Genomic DNA, 14323 nt, shown 5'->3' with positions numbered 1-14323 from the left:
TCTATGATCAGGTACGGTTCTGTATTTACCTCTCTAAAACAGTAAATAGAAGACAATAGGAGTATGTTCGCATTCGATTCGAGCAAAAACTCTCCAAAGATCTGCCCCCAAACTCAATGGACCATGCCTAAAATTACTCCCCTTCAAAGAACGATCGCTGGTCGATCGACTTCCACTATCTATCTACAACTATGACAAGGTGATCATGTTGGCCAAAGTGGATAATAGACAGATAGTGGATCCTTGACAATAATATCAATCTATTGACGCGGGATTTGAAGGTTTCGGTAAGAGCGGGGCCGCACCAAAAAGTCAGGGCAACGGTGAGTTTCTGGACCGTGGCGTCTGGCAGACCGCCAATTGGCAAAAGTACTCCATCTGGCGGAGTTCACAACGGGAAACTCTTCTGTAGGAATGGAAACGGTGTGCGGATAGAGTCCGTACCTTGCGCACGGAATACAGGAAGTATTAAGGTACCTACCTAATATGGATGGTACCGTAGAGACTCGATAGAGACGCGGAGGTACGGAGTACAGTTGTCAAGGTGGGAACTAAGGCGGCCGGATGAGGCAGGTAGCAAGTACACTACGTGGTATCCGTGCCTTAGGCACACCCACTCCGGCACAGCCGGAGTGGGTGCGCCACACCACAACCATAGATATCACCATAACTATAGATTTCTCATTAAAATCATGATTTTGAGGCTAAACTAGGGGTTATCTATATGAAAAAAATCACCATTCTTATCTCCTGCATCTGCTGATGCATTTAATACCTCATTCTCTTATATAGATGCTAGTGGTGGCAGGTATTTATGCACTTTCTCCTATTACTTTTATAAATATCTCTCTTGCATAGCAGCATCTTTAGCCTTCCTAGAAGTAATTAACTGGTTTACATCCCATAATTTTAATATACTATCCTAGCTAAGCAGCTTAACCTACTACTTAGTATATTAATGCTATAGAGGGGCCTGCGCAGCTCAGATTTAACTAATAATTTTATTTACTATAGCTAGGTGCTCAGCAGTAATTTAGTTATATTTAAATATCTATTTAAGATTCCACTGTAGCTTTGGTATAAGGAGATCTGTATGTTTAGATAGCTTTAACTATTAGCTTTAGGATAGGAAGATTTATAGAGTATTATACCTTTACCTAGTTCCTTTCCAGTGCCTGAATTATACTTAGGGGTGAGATATTAATGCTAGAAGAAGATACCAGATAGGAAGGAGTAGATAGAGTAGAGAGATTAGGTATATAGATATCTGGAATTTACTCCTATACTTAGATAGCAAGATTATCAGCTATCTTATTATTAACTAGCCAGATTCTATAATCTTTAAAGGCCTTATAGATAATCCACTAGTTAAATACTTTCTCCTATACTAGTCTAATCACCTATAAGAATTCTACCTTCCCTACTAGCTCACCAGCCTAGTAAGATAGCTTATTATTTATATATCAGAAGTGCTACTTATAGCTTAAGAATAGCTTACTATCTAGTAGCTGGCAAAGATATATTATATAAGGAAGGAATCTAAAGGGAATAATGCTATTATCTTTACAAAGTTATAAGAATTTAATAGTAAGATAAGATCTATAGCTATTAAAGATAAGTATCTATTTCTCTCCCCTCTTTATATGCTTATTTATCACCTTAATAAAGCTTTGAAGCTATTAAACAGCTATTTCATCTAATATCTAGCTATTAGAAGATATTACTATCATAGTATCTAGTGGTAAGGCCTCACTCCTATTAAACCAGGTTTCCATAAAGATTCCGTTGCCTTTAGTAAAGAAGGAATTAGTATTAGAAGGGAAGAATTATTAGAATCTTACCTTTAAAGATAAACTAGGGATCTATATGCCATCTATCTACAGTAATATATTTAATAGCTATAATATTCTCTCCTCTTTTAGATTTAGTAAGATTAGGGGTAGCTTTAGAAGCTTTCCCTTTACCTTTTATAATAATCTTTATACTAATCACCTTCCTAGATTTGCCTTCACTAGGTTAGAATCTATATTTATTAAAGTTATATACTAACCGCGCTAGAGTATCTTTAATTATATTTACAAGCTGATTATACTAATATACTAGCAAACCAGTATCCTCAGCCTAGATATACTTTAATTCCTTTATATTCTACCTCACTAAGCCTAGATTAAGGTGTTCTGGGAGCTATTTCTCAAAGTAATATACCCACATCTTACTAACCTATCTAGTAGGCTCACTAGCTCATTAAAGTGCCTAATTTGCATACTCTTCTAGTAGCCTAGTGTTACAACACCAACACAGCCACGCTAACACTAGGTGGATGTGATGGGCAGAATCATGGGGTAGTAATAGCTAACCAAACCATAGGAAGACCACAGTTTCTGGTGCAGGGACTATATATAATTATAGCCTTTCTATCATTACCTAGGATTACTCTATAGTGCTTTAGGACACTAGACTAGATTTACTAGGAAGGGGATTATACCTAGATATATAATATAATAGAAGGGTATATAATATAGTTAGTATCTTAGTATTATAGATATCTACTAATATACCACCCTACCACCTACTAAAACTATTATTAAGAGGGGCTATAGATATATAAGAATACTTATTATTATTATATCTAGCACTCTTAGTTTTAGTTCTTTATATTTAATATTAATAACTTACTTAAGTATAAGTTTACTAATCTAATTTATTAGTTACTCTCTTACTATTAAGTATATATACTTAATAGGCCTTACTTCTATCTCTACTATTATTATTCTTATATTATCTTTGGATTGTCCTTGACCTCTGGGAGGTTATTATATTATTATATTATTAGGCTACCAGGGTGGTAGGCCTTAGGTAAGTATTAGATATAGTCTAGGGACTATATCATCTTACTCCTAAAGTAGTTGACTAGCAGAGAACAGCAGAGATAGATCCTAGGGTGTAATAAATTAAATATTATATAGTATAAATTACTTTAGGAGTTTAATTAATGCTTAATATTAAATATTATAGTAAATAATACATCATGAACCTCCACTAGCTTAAATATTAGTTAGATAGGAACTTTATAGTAGCAAGCAGCTACACAGCCTTAGATTATAGTAGAAGATCTGATGGATAGGATTAAATAGCTCCAGGAGCATGTTCTTAGATTAATATAATAGAATAAGACTCTGAATGGTTGATTAATAGCTAAGTCTGTCAAAGTCAGACCACTAGAACTATTTAATGGGAGTTAATCTAAGTTATAAGCATTTCTTATATAGATGGATATATATATTCAGATGAATCATAAGAAACTTATTAATAAAGTAGATAAAGTCTTATTCACTATAACTTATCTAACTAGACCAGCATTTAATTAGTTTAAACCTTTTATTAGGGATTATTAGGAGCACGCTAATGACAACCAGGCTAATAAAATAGATGAAATATTCACTAGTTATAATATATTTAAGAAATAGTTAGAGAATACTTTTAGTAATATTAATAAAGAGCACAATGCTAAGAGATAGCTATAGTAGCTTAAATAGATAGGATCTATAGGAGAATATATATTATAATTCTAACAGATTATATCCTACTTAAACTAGGATAAAGATATGAACATTACATAATTTAAGGAAGGCTTAAAACCAGATATCTAAGAAAAGCTAATTTAGATAGAGTAACTAGATAAGCTTAAGGGAATGATTAAGTAAGTGGTTAAGATTAATAATAAATTATAAGATTTTTATATATATAAGAAGGAATAAAATAATTAGAATACCTTTAGTAACAGGCGCACTATAAACTATTAACTAAATAATAGGAGGCCAGCTCAGCCATAGAGCTAAGGATATTTAGATCCTTATAGGCCATATCTAATAGAGTTAGATGCAACATAATTAGTACTTTCTAGTAAGGAAAGAGAATAGTAAAGATATAATAAGTTATATTTCTAGTATAGGAAACCTAGATATATATTAAAAGACTGCAGATAATAGCCTAGGTAGGGTTAGCAGGATAAAATAAAACAGCTCAGGGTGATAGTAGAGTTCTGTGCTAGCAGAGGAGCCTATAATATAACTAGTGCTATTACTATTAAGAAAAGGAGTGATAAATAGCTGAGAAGATTATTTAAAGAATATATAACTCTTAATAATAATAAGATTAAGAAGGAGCTTTAAGAGGAAGACTCTACTAAGTATAGAAGTATAAATAATAATTAGCCTACTAGAAATTTGAATAAGCTTGCAGTAACTAATTAGAAATTATTAGAAAGTAATAAAGATAGTCTTATAGATTAGGAGAATATTATACCTAGAGGGCCTATTCACCAATGGACAATACTTATTAATAAAGATTAGATTATTAGTTTTAATAAAGAAAAGACCGACTAGGATTAGATTACTAGTTCTAATAAAGAAAAGACTAACTATAAAGAGCCAGATTAAGAGGATTTTCCTGTAATAGATTAGACCATAACTAACTAACCTATTAATCTACTTAATAAAGAGTATAGAACTTAGTAAGTAAGCCTTAATCCTAATAAGGAGCAGCCCTATAAGATTCCTAAGATACCTTAGAAAAATTCCCTAAGAGATAATAATAAAGCAGATCATTATGCAGCATAGCTATAGTAGCTAGATATAAAATAATTAGTAGAACTAGAAGCATACTAACTGAATATATAAATCCTTAAGAAAGTTAAACAAGGAGTAAGAGGATGTGTATATTAGAACCTAGAATATTAGACCTAAGCTAAGTCCTAAGACCTATATATTAGCAGATGCACTAAACATCTATAGAGATATAATAAATATAAGTAATAATTAAATAAGTACTTTTATAAGCTTAGAAGGGTATTAGAAAAAAGACTATTAGAACTATTTTATAGGGTATATAATTATACATAGTGCTTATATAAATATTTCTAAGGATACCTAAGATATTATAAAGTACTATAGATTACTTATTATAGTAATAACTACACTAATTATTATAATAATAAGTATATAGTAAGGTTTTAGCTAGTAGTGCTAATAGTTATAAAAGAAAATATTAGTTATCTTTATTAGAGACTTAAATGCTCCTACAGAGGATATAAAAGATACTAGGAATATAATATAATATATTAGACTATATATTTTAAAGACTAGTATATAATGCACTATCAGGGAAAGCTAGAAGGAGGATATTTTCCTATACTATTAAGAAATCTCTAACCACCCTAATAGGACACTGAGTACTTATACCTTATAGTAACTAAAGTATAATAGAGAAGATACTTAAAGCTCTAAGCTTATATCCTAGGCTAATTAACCTAAGTAATAATTAACTTAGGAGTAACAGGGAACTATATAAATCTAGGATTTATAAAGAAGCTAGGACTTCTAGAAATTATAAAGGTAGTATCTAAACTAATTATAGATCTAAATAGAGAGAATTTAGGAACTCTCTTAATTATAACTAAATTAGGAACTATACCCATAGTTATATTAGGATATTTTAAAAGACTAAACTTTGATATAGTACTAATAGGATAGTATAATGTGGTGTTAGAGATTCTATAGCTTAAGAATTATAATCTAGTAATTAACTAGAAGATAGGGAGTCTATAGTTTAACTATAAATATCTATAATAGGACTAGACTAAAGGGAAGACTGGGACCTTATAGTATATTAGGTTAAAGGAAATTAATAATAGTACTAAGTAGTTAAGAGGTAAACTAAAAGATATAGTAATTAGCTAAGATATAATAGTAGTACTAGTAGTAATTAAACTATTATAAAGGATAGTAATAATAGAGCTACTAGGATAGGTACTAGAGTAAGATAGTAATTACATAGATATTATAATACTAGATGATATAAGTAAAATATCATAGGATGAAATCCTTAAGGATATAAGTTTAGGGTTAGAATAAACCTAGGACTATGGACCTAGGCCCTGCACAGACCTAGCCATAACCTAGATATAGGATCCAGGAGCTAAGGCTAGGTTAGGCTTAGAGATATTACCTTAGGAGTATCACAGCTATAGGAATTTATTTAAGTAACTAAAATAGTATATCCTACTAGAATATAGAAAATATAATTATAAGATCCTACTATAGGAAGGGAAATCACTAGTATATAAGAAAATATACTAAATATTAGAAAAAGAGCTATGGATGCTTAAGGAATATATTAATAAATAGTTATAACTTAGGAAGATATAACTATTAACCTTACTAGTAGGGTATGGTATACTCTTTACACCTAAGAAAAATAGAAGCCTATAGCTTTGCATAGACTATAGACTATTAAATATAATTATAATTAAGGATTATTATCCACTTCCACTAATCTATAAAATCTAAGATTAAATTTAAGGAGTAAAATAGTTTATAAAGTTAGATATTATTAATACTTATAATCACCTTCAGATTGCAAAAGGCGACAAATGGAAAATAGTATTTAGAATAAAATTTAGATATTTTAAATATATAGTTATGCTATTTAGACTAACTAATATACTAGCATCTTTTAAAAGATTTATAGAAGAGGTATTATATAAATATCTTTACCTCTTTATAATAGTTTACTTAGATAACATCCTAATCTTCTCTAAGGAAGAAGAATAATATATTAAATATATTACTAAAGTATTATAAGAGCTACAGAAAGTAAACATTAAACTAAAATTAAAAAAATATAAATTCTATATCTAAGGAACCAAGTTTTTAGGATATTAGATATCTATAGAGGGGATCTATATAGAAATTAATAAAGTAAAATTAATTATTAAATAGCCTTAACTAAGGAATATTAAAGAAGTTTAATAATTTATTAGACTTATTAATTATTATTAATAATTTATTAAAGGATATATAAGAATTATATATTYACTTTTTAAATTACTTAARAARGTAAAAGACTTTAACTARRATRAAAAMTATAATAAAGYTTTTTATTAAATTAAATAGTAAATTATTAGTACACTAATATTAGTATAAAGTAACYYAGAGAAGRAGATAATAATTAAAAYTAATATATTAAATTATATAATTAGAATAAGGATGACTTAATTAGGAAGTGATAGGAAACTATAACTAGTTATATTTTACTTATAGAAGTTAATTTAAGCAGAACTTAACTATAATATCTATAATAAGGAACTACTAGCTATAGTAGTAGTATTTAAAGTCTAGAGGGTTTACCTAGAAGGAGCATAATATATAGTTATTATAAAGATAGATTATAAGAACCTTATATTCTTTATAACCATAAAGAAACTAATAAGGAGATAAGCTAGATAGGCTAAGACACTCTTATAGTTTAACTTCAAGATTATTTACTGCAAAGGAACAGAGAATAGATAAGCTAATATACTTAGTTAATAACTAGATTATAAATTATAAGGGAAAACAGTCAAGCTAGTAATACTAAAATAATATAAAGATAGATTATTAATATATAATCATCATAGTCTTATAGTAATAATTAAACTGCAAGGGGACCCACTGATTTAAGAAATTATTAAGGTAATAAAAAAAGATAAAATTATTTAAGAAATACTTAAAAACTCAGCAGATAATAAGTATATAACTACTAATAAATAAGGATTAGTATACCTATAAGGACTTATCTACATACCTAAGTATATAAGAAGCAAGATTATTATTAGGTATTATAATAATCTAATATATAGTTATATAGGAACTAAAAAAATAGCTAAAGCTATCTTAAGGAATTACTACTTTCTAAATATAAGAAGGAAGGTACAGGGCTATATTTATTAATATAAAACTTATATTAGAGATAAGCTAGCCAGACACCAGCTATATAGGAAGATGTAATTACCAGAGATACTAAAGAAACTATAGGAATAGATTACTATTAACTTTATTAGACTATTACTAGAGTTAAAAGGGTATAATTACCTAATAACAGTTACTAATAGACTTATAAAATTCATCTATTTAATTCTAACTATAATAATAATAATAGTATTATAACTTGCAAGCTTACTTATAGGATATATAATTATTAATTATAGAATGCCATAATATATTATATTAAATAGAGATAAACTATTTATATTAAAATTTTGGTAATTATTAATAGACTTAATAGGAATTAAATAAAGACTCATGACTATATATTATCCACAAGCCAATAGATAAATAGAATAAATAAACTAGATAGTTAAGCAATATCTATAACACTATATAAATTACTAATAAGATAATTAGGTAGTTTACCTACTAATAGTATAGTTTATATATAATAATGCTATTCACTTAATAATAGGAGAAACACTATTCTTTGCTAACTATAGGTATAATCCTATATTAATTAGAGAACCACAAAATAAAGTACCTATAGTAGATAAAGCTATAGATTTAGTAAATACTATTAATTATTTAAGGACTTAACTCTTAAAGGATATTAAATTTATAAACCTTAAAATAGTAATTTACTATAATAAGAAGTATAGGAGTACTCTAGATCTTAAAAAGAAGAAGAAAGTTTACCTACTCTGTAGAAATATTAAAATAAAATAACTAAGTTAGAAACTAGATTATTAGAAAATTAGACCTTTTATTATTAAAGAAAGAAAAGGACTAGTTAATTATAAATTATAACTACTAAAGAGTATATTAAAAATTTATCTAGTATTTTATATCTTATTATTAGAACCAGCACCAGAAAGTGCAAAAATTACTAAAAATATAGAAATTAATAATAATATAGAATAAGAGTATGAAGTTGAATAAATCCTGAGTAGTAAAAGAATTAGTAGGAAACTATACTATCTTATAAAATAGAAAGGATATAATACCTTAGAAAATATATAGGAACCTATTAAGAACCTAATAGGCTATTACTAACTTATCTAATAGTACTATTTAAAGGAAAATTAAAGTTCTCCTAGAAGGTAGGGGGCATCTGATTAATCTCTGCTATTATCTAACTAAAATTAGGATTCTTAGAAGTTGCAGCCAGCTGTTCAGCCTTAGCTATAGGATTAGGCTATTTAGAAGACTTCTTCTTATCCAGGATCTATAATAACTTAGTATTATACTTAGATATCTTAAAACCACACTCCTTAAGAAACTTTTGTTATTTTTAAAGCTATGAGTGGTAAGCTAATAACTTAATAACCTTTTACTATTTTTCTATTAATTTTTTTTAAATTTTCTCTAAATAATCCTGTAGTTAATAAAGCTTAGGATATAAGAGTTCTAACTTATTATTAATTAAGGAAAGCTTAAAGGCAATCTTCTTTTTAGCCTCTTTCAGAATATCCTATTCCTTTATAGTATGGAAATCCTTTTTACATAAATAACCTTAGTGAGTATATAATGTATACTTTAAATATTTATAAGACTAATCTATCATATACACCTCACCAGACAAAGCACAGTGATTACAAGGGAAAGAAGTAATAAAACTATTCTTAGTAATATACTCTACTTAATAAATATAACTAGTGACTTAATTATAATTATAGGGAAGTTTAGGGGTGGGAGCACCTTCAGGAATAGTGTTAGTATAATATTTAGATATAATAAGTAAATATAGTGAATAGAAGAAATCACCCACCTGGGGAAAACACCACCTTTTTGAATTAAGTTTTAAGGATGAAACACTAGGAGAGGGGGAGGTAATATTATAACACTAATATAGTTATACTAATACTAGGCAGATATGATGGGCAGAATCATGGGGTGGTGATAGCTAACTAAACTATAGGAAGACTATGGTTTCTGGTGCAGGGACTATATATAACTATGGCCTTTCTATTATTATCTAGGATTACTCTGTAGTGCTCTAGGGCACTAGACTAGATTTACTAGAAAGGGGATTATATCTAGATATATAATATAGTAGAAGGGTATATAATATAGTTAGTATCTTAGTATTATAGATATCTACTAATATACCACCCTACTACCTACTAAAACTATTATTAAGAGAGGCTATAGATATATAAGGATACTTATTATTATTATATCTAGCACTCTTAGTTTTAGTTCTTTATATTTAATATTAATAACTTACTTAAGTATAAGTTTACTAGTCTAATTTATTAGTTACTCTCTTATTATTAAGTATATATACTTAATAGGCCTTGCTTCTATCTCTACTATTATTATTCTTATATTACCTTTAGATTATCCTTAACCTCTGGGAGGTCATTATATCATTACATCATTAGGCTACCAGGGTGGTAGGCCTCAGGCAAGTATTGGATATAGTCCAGGGACTATATCATCTCACTCCCAAAGTAGTTGACTAGCAGAGAACAGCAGAGATGGATCCCAGGGTGTGACACCTAGGCGTCACAGGCATATTCTAGTTATTTATACAGACTATCCATTATATTAACACCTCCTCCTGGTATCTCTCAAGTACTTTATTAACTGGTTTGCGAGCTGTCCGAGGCTAACTACCCTTTTTAACATAGTTATATAGGGTTATAGAAGGAACACTATATTCACGTATAATCTTTATAAAATTTGGTTTTTTTTCACATTAAACAGCCTCGCAGGCCTTGATCATGTTAGATTTGTTAAATTTAGTAGATTTAGGCATGTTGCGCGGTGGGAATAGCTTCAAAAGAATAAGAATATATAGTTTTGATAAAATCTACAGTTACAGTGATATCTACGGTTATGGTGTGGCTCACCCACACCGCAAGCAGTGTGGGTGAGCCTTAGTCACGGATACATGTGTATGTAGCAAGTCCCATGTAGCGTGTACTTCGTACACTGTTTGAATGACTGACATGGGACGTTCCGTCCGGTGAGTGTCTGACATTTGATACTACCTACGGAGTACCCGGGAACCTATGGTAGACATACTTGACTCCCAAGTTTTCCATCAGATCATAATCCGTAGACAGAGTAACATCGAGGATAGACAAGAGATCCGCGCGAAGCGCTTCTGCTTCATCTAAGTCCTCGACTAAGACTTAAGCGGTAAGTGCCCGCCGCGTCCCGAATCCTTCTACGGAGTGAATTTGCACAGAGGATGAATTGTCCGATCTCCACTGAATGAAGTGTCCGTCGTCAATCGTCGTACAGTTGCATCGTACCTTTGGCCACGATATTAACCGCTGCAGTCTGCAGTCTAGCTGTAGTTTCGTCCATAGGTGCTTGAAACGCTGCTCGATGCCTCAGCCTTGGTTCCCGTGTTCTCCCCTGGACTGGTTCTCAATTTCCCTCAGGTTTTCAAGTCGAATTATTGAATCGAGAATGGAAAGTGCGGATCACAGGTGGTGGACTCTTCTGTAAGTCTGCCAAAACGCATCGGGTGATCAAGTCGGGAGTCAGAGGCGAATCACCGACGGTTACCACTCACCAGTATATATATTGCATTGGATAGTTATGGACTCCGTGGACTATCTAGTATCTAAGACTTGCCTGTCCCTGATTTCCCGCCGGTTGATCATCTACTGCCTAGGGCGTAGACTATGGAGTACTCCGTAATTAGTGCTACTTAGTTTTTCCCTAGTTCGGGAAGATTCTGTCTCCATTTCTGCCAGTTCTCCTGCAGGCTAGGCCGCTAGTTACAGCAAACAGGGGTCATAACCGGTCTTGTTTCGCGGAGGTAATATCTCCTTCAGTCCCAAGGCTAGAAGGCTAAACCGGCCTTGGAACCCTGTCCTCCCTTGCCCTTCCACCCTGTCCGTACTCGAAAGTTGCTGGCCCGTAATCCCGCGGTAGGCGCCTCGTCACCAAACGCCGATTGGAGCATCGAACCACCTCTCATCCCATGGAGTTGTGCCGGGTCGTCGCTCTTGAATCCCTCGCCGTCGATTAATGTCGCCCGCCAGAGGCTTTGGAGCGACGCGCTCCACTCTTGCAGAGCACGCAATCGATCCACATCGCTGGCACTTTCCACAACAACCGTTCCGTTTTCTTGGTCGATCTTGGCATTCAACTTCTTGTCAAGGATCAGGTAACTCAGGATATCCTGTACTTCTGGGACGGATATCTTGATGTGCTTGGAGATGAAACTGAGCGAAAAACGCGTATACGGAGCGATAAACTTGAGGACAGCTTTCGTACGCATGTTACGGCTCACTTCGTCAATGTTCTCCGCGATAAAAGGGTCCGCCAGAACGTCCGGGTTCTTGCTCAAGACAGCTTCGTATGCATGTATATCGTCCCGTTGGAATGCATCGACCAAATCTGTCATGGCTGAGATGCGCGGATCGTTCTTGTAGGGCTTCGTCTCTTGCGAATCGAAGGGGTTGATGTCGGACTTCATCAGCATCGTTGTGAGGACAAGGTATTTCAGAACTTGAATTCGTTGCATCGAGCCTGCTTCGTCGTAGTTTCGGAATGATTCGAAAAAGTCGCTCTGAGCCTCTTCCCAGTTCTCCTCGCTCATATGCATCTTGCCTCCGCATTCGCGGATGATACCCATAATCTTGGGGTGCGGTACGGCCGACCGCACGCGGAGTGCGCGCTGATATAGCGCCTTGAGCCGTTTGTTGTTTTTTGTCTCGGCGTACATCTGAATCTCCAGGGCATACAACTCAAGCAAATATGTGCCTTTACTGGGATCATCCGAGCCATCCTCTCGTTGGCATGCACGATGCAGCTCCCTCACTTTCTTGCTCAGTTGCCCATATTCCTTGCGCTCCAACCACAGACGGGCCAGTTTGATATTTGTTTTGAGCCACAGGCGCTCGTTGTTCGTGTTCTGAAATGAGTTGAGGGTTAGGGAGTAGAATTCTTCCATGCATTGATAAGCCCTGTCGTCATCCGAAGCCTTTTCGATGTAATCGAGCATGTTGTTGATCGACTTTTCAGAGTAGTTGCGAGTGACAGCGGATTTAACGTAGGTAAGGAGCTCTCGATAGTGTTCGACTGCCTGGGGTTGTAATCAGCCTTCGTCGAGACAGGATGACTGTCGAAGACTGATGACCTACATCGCTATATCTCCCAAGCTTGAACTCCAACTTGATCGCTTGTTTTAGTCCTTTGAAGCCCCTTCCAAAAATTATCAGTGATTTTGCCTCAGCCGATCGGTCCAAATAGAGCGGGACGTCATTACCAATCGCCTTTCTCTTCCTCCATTGCAGGTACACCGAGAAACTCATCTATGGCCTCCTCCGGGTTGTCAATCTTGATCTGTTTGGCATTGTAGTATTTGTTCTCGATTCCGACGTCTCCCGACTCATCTTCGTCTGCGTCTTCGTATTCAAAGTCATACCTAGATCATCATCAGTTAGCCAACACGGAAGAGGTCGCATGGAGGATGTGTGTGGCATACTCCTCGTCACCGGAGTCTTGCATGAAGTCATCATCGTCAGACATTGCCAAAAGAGCGGTGGTCGAGCGACGAGATTCGAAATGAGCGTCTAAATATTAGTGAAGTAATAAAATTAGAAATTCAGTAACTCAAAGGGTCAACGTAGGAAAATGCGTCAGTCGTTAAAGGATGATGGTAGATGAAAGAGCTTCTGGGGAATGAGCTTGAGCTCCCGCGCCTATCGGAGCCTCGGAGCCTGGGGCACAATCGCTGCCCCCGCGTCAGATAGATATTAGCCCCAACGCCTGACTGCATTATTATTGATTGTTTCGAACAATGCCGCTGATAGTCAAAATAATATCCAGGTGTGTAGATATACAACACGTTGAGCGGCTTTTCTTTCTGCACTGCTTACTTTGGGTCTTAATTTGCTGGAGTGCCCCATGATTCTCGTACATGCTCCGTATGGAGTAGCTTATAATGTTATTATTCCCAATAACACAGCCTTAAAGTACTGCAGCTCAAGGGCTGTCGTTCGAGATACCAAGCTTACAATTGAATCTTTGAATGGAAGATGTAAACCTCGAGTCTCCTTTACGGTCAAGTGATATACAATCCTGTTGGGGCACAAAGCATCTCAAACGCCTCGATTAAAACGCGTACATACATATCCCATCCTCACACTATGTATAAATTTCTCAGTTGAGGAATACCAAGCTTCAGAAGCTAGCTATCCGTAAGCTCCAGCTTCCAGAGCACTTAGCCACTGACTCTACTGAGGACTGAGTCTAGAGATCCAGAAGTGGATCACACTGTGGAGTGAGCCTTCAGACCCTTGTCATCCAAGTGTCTTAGATGATGCGAATACTTGGACAGTTACGCGTATGTGAATAAATCATGAGCTGTCGATTCTTGTGCTGACATGCTTGAGTTGTTGATACAAGAACCGCGGTCCTTGCTTCTGACTCAGATTGACTAGCGACTCAGCATGAGCATCAACGCGGCTATTGAAAATGAAGGGCCAGTAACTGAAATTCGGTCATTGATACCTAACTACCTAGAGATAGGTTCAGGGGCTATGGTC

General features: G+C 33.8%; 1 protein-coding gene across 1 annotated transcript; it reads right to left on the bottom strand.

Moving 5' to 3' along the window:
- Positions 1 to 11610: 11610 nt before the first annotated feature.
- On the bottom strand, positions 11611 to 13304 carry Aspvir_005153 (putative COP9 signalosome subunit 2 (CsnB); the record flags this gene model as incomplete). The annotated part of the gene is made up of 4 exons (XM_043268372.1): positions 11611 to 12858; positions 12917 to 12977; positions 13042 to 13200; positions 13261 to 13304. 4 exons carry the CDS (start codon positions 13302 to 13304, stop codon positions 11611 to 11613), a joined length of 1512 nt encoding a protein of 503 aa, XP_043124307.1.
- Positions 13305 to 14323: the final 1019 nt, after the last annotated feature.

This window comes from Aspergillus viridinutans (assembly GCF_018404265.1).
Source record: "Aspergillus viridinutans IFM 47045 DNA, scaffold_3, whole genome shotgun sequence".
In the NCBI taxonomy this organism is placed as follows: Eukaryota; Fungi; Ascomycota; class Eurotiomycetes; order Eurotiales; family Aspergillaceae; genus Aspergillus; species Aspergillus viridinutans.
Note: the sequence above shows the minus strand (reverse complement) of the source record. Positions and strands in the feature narration are given on the sequence as shown.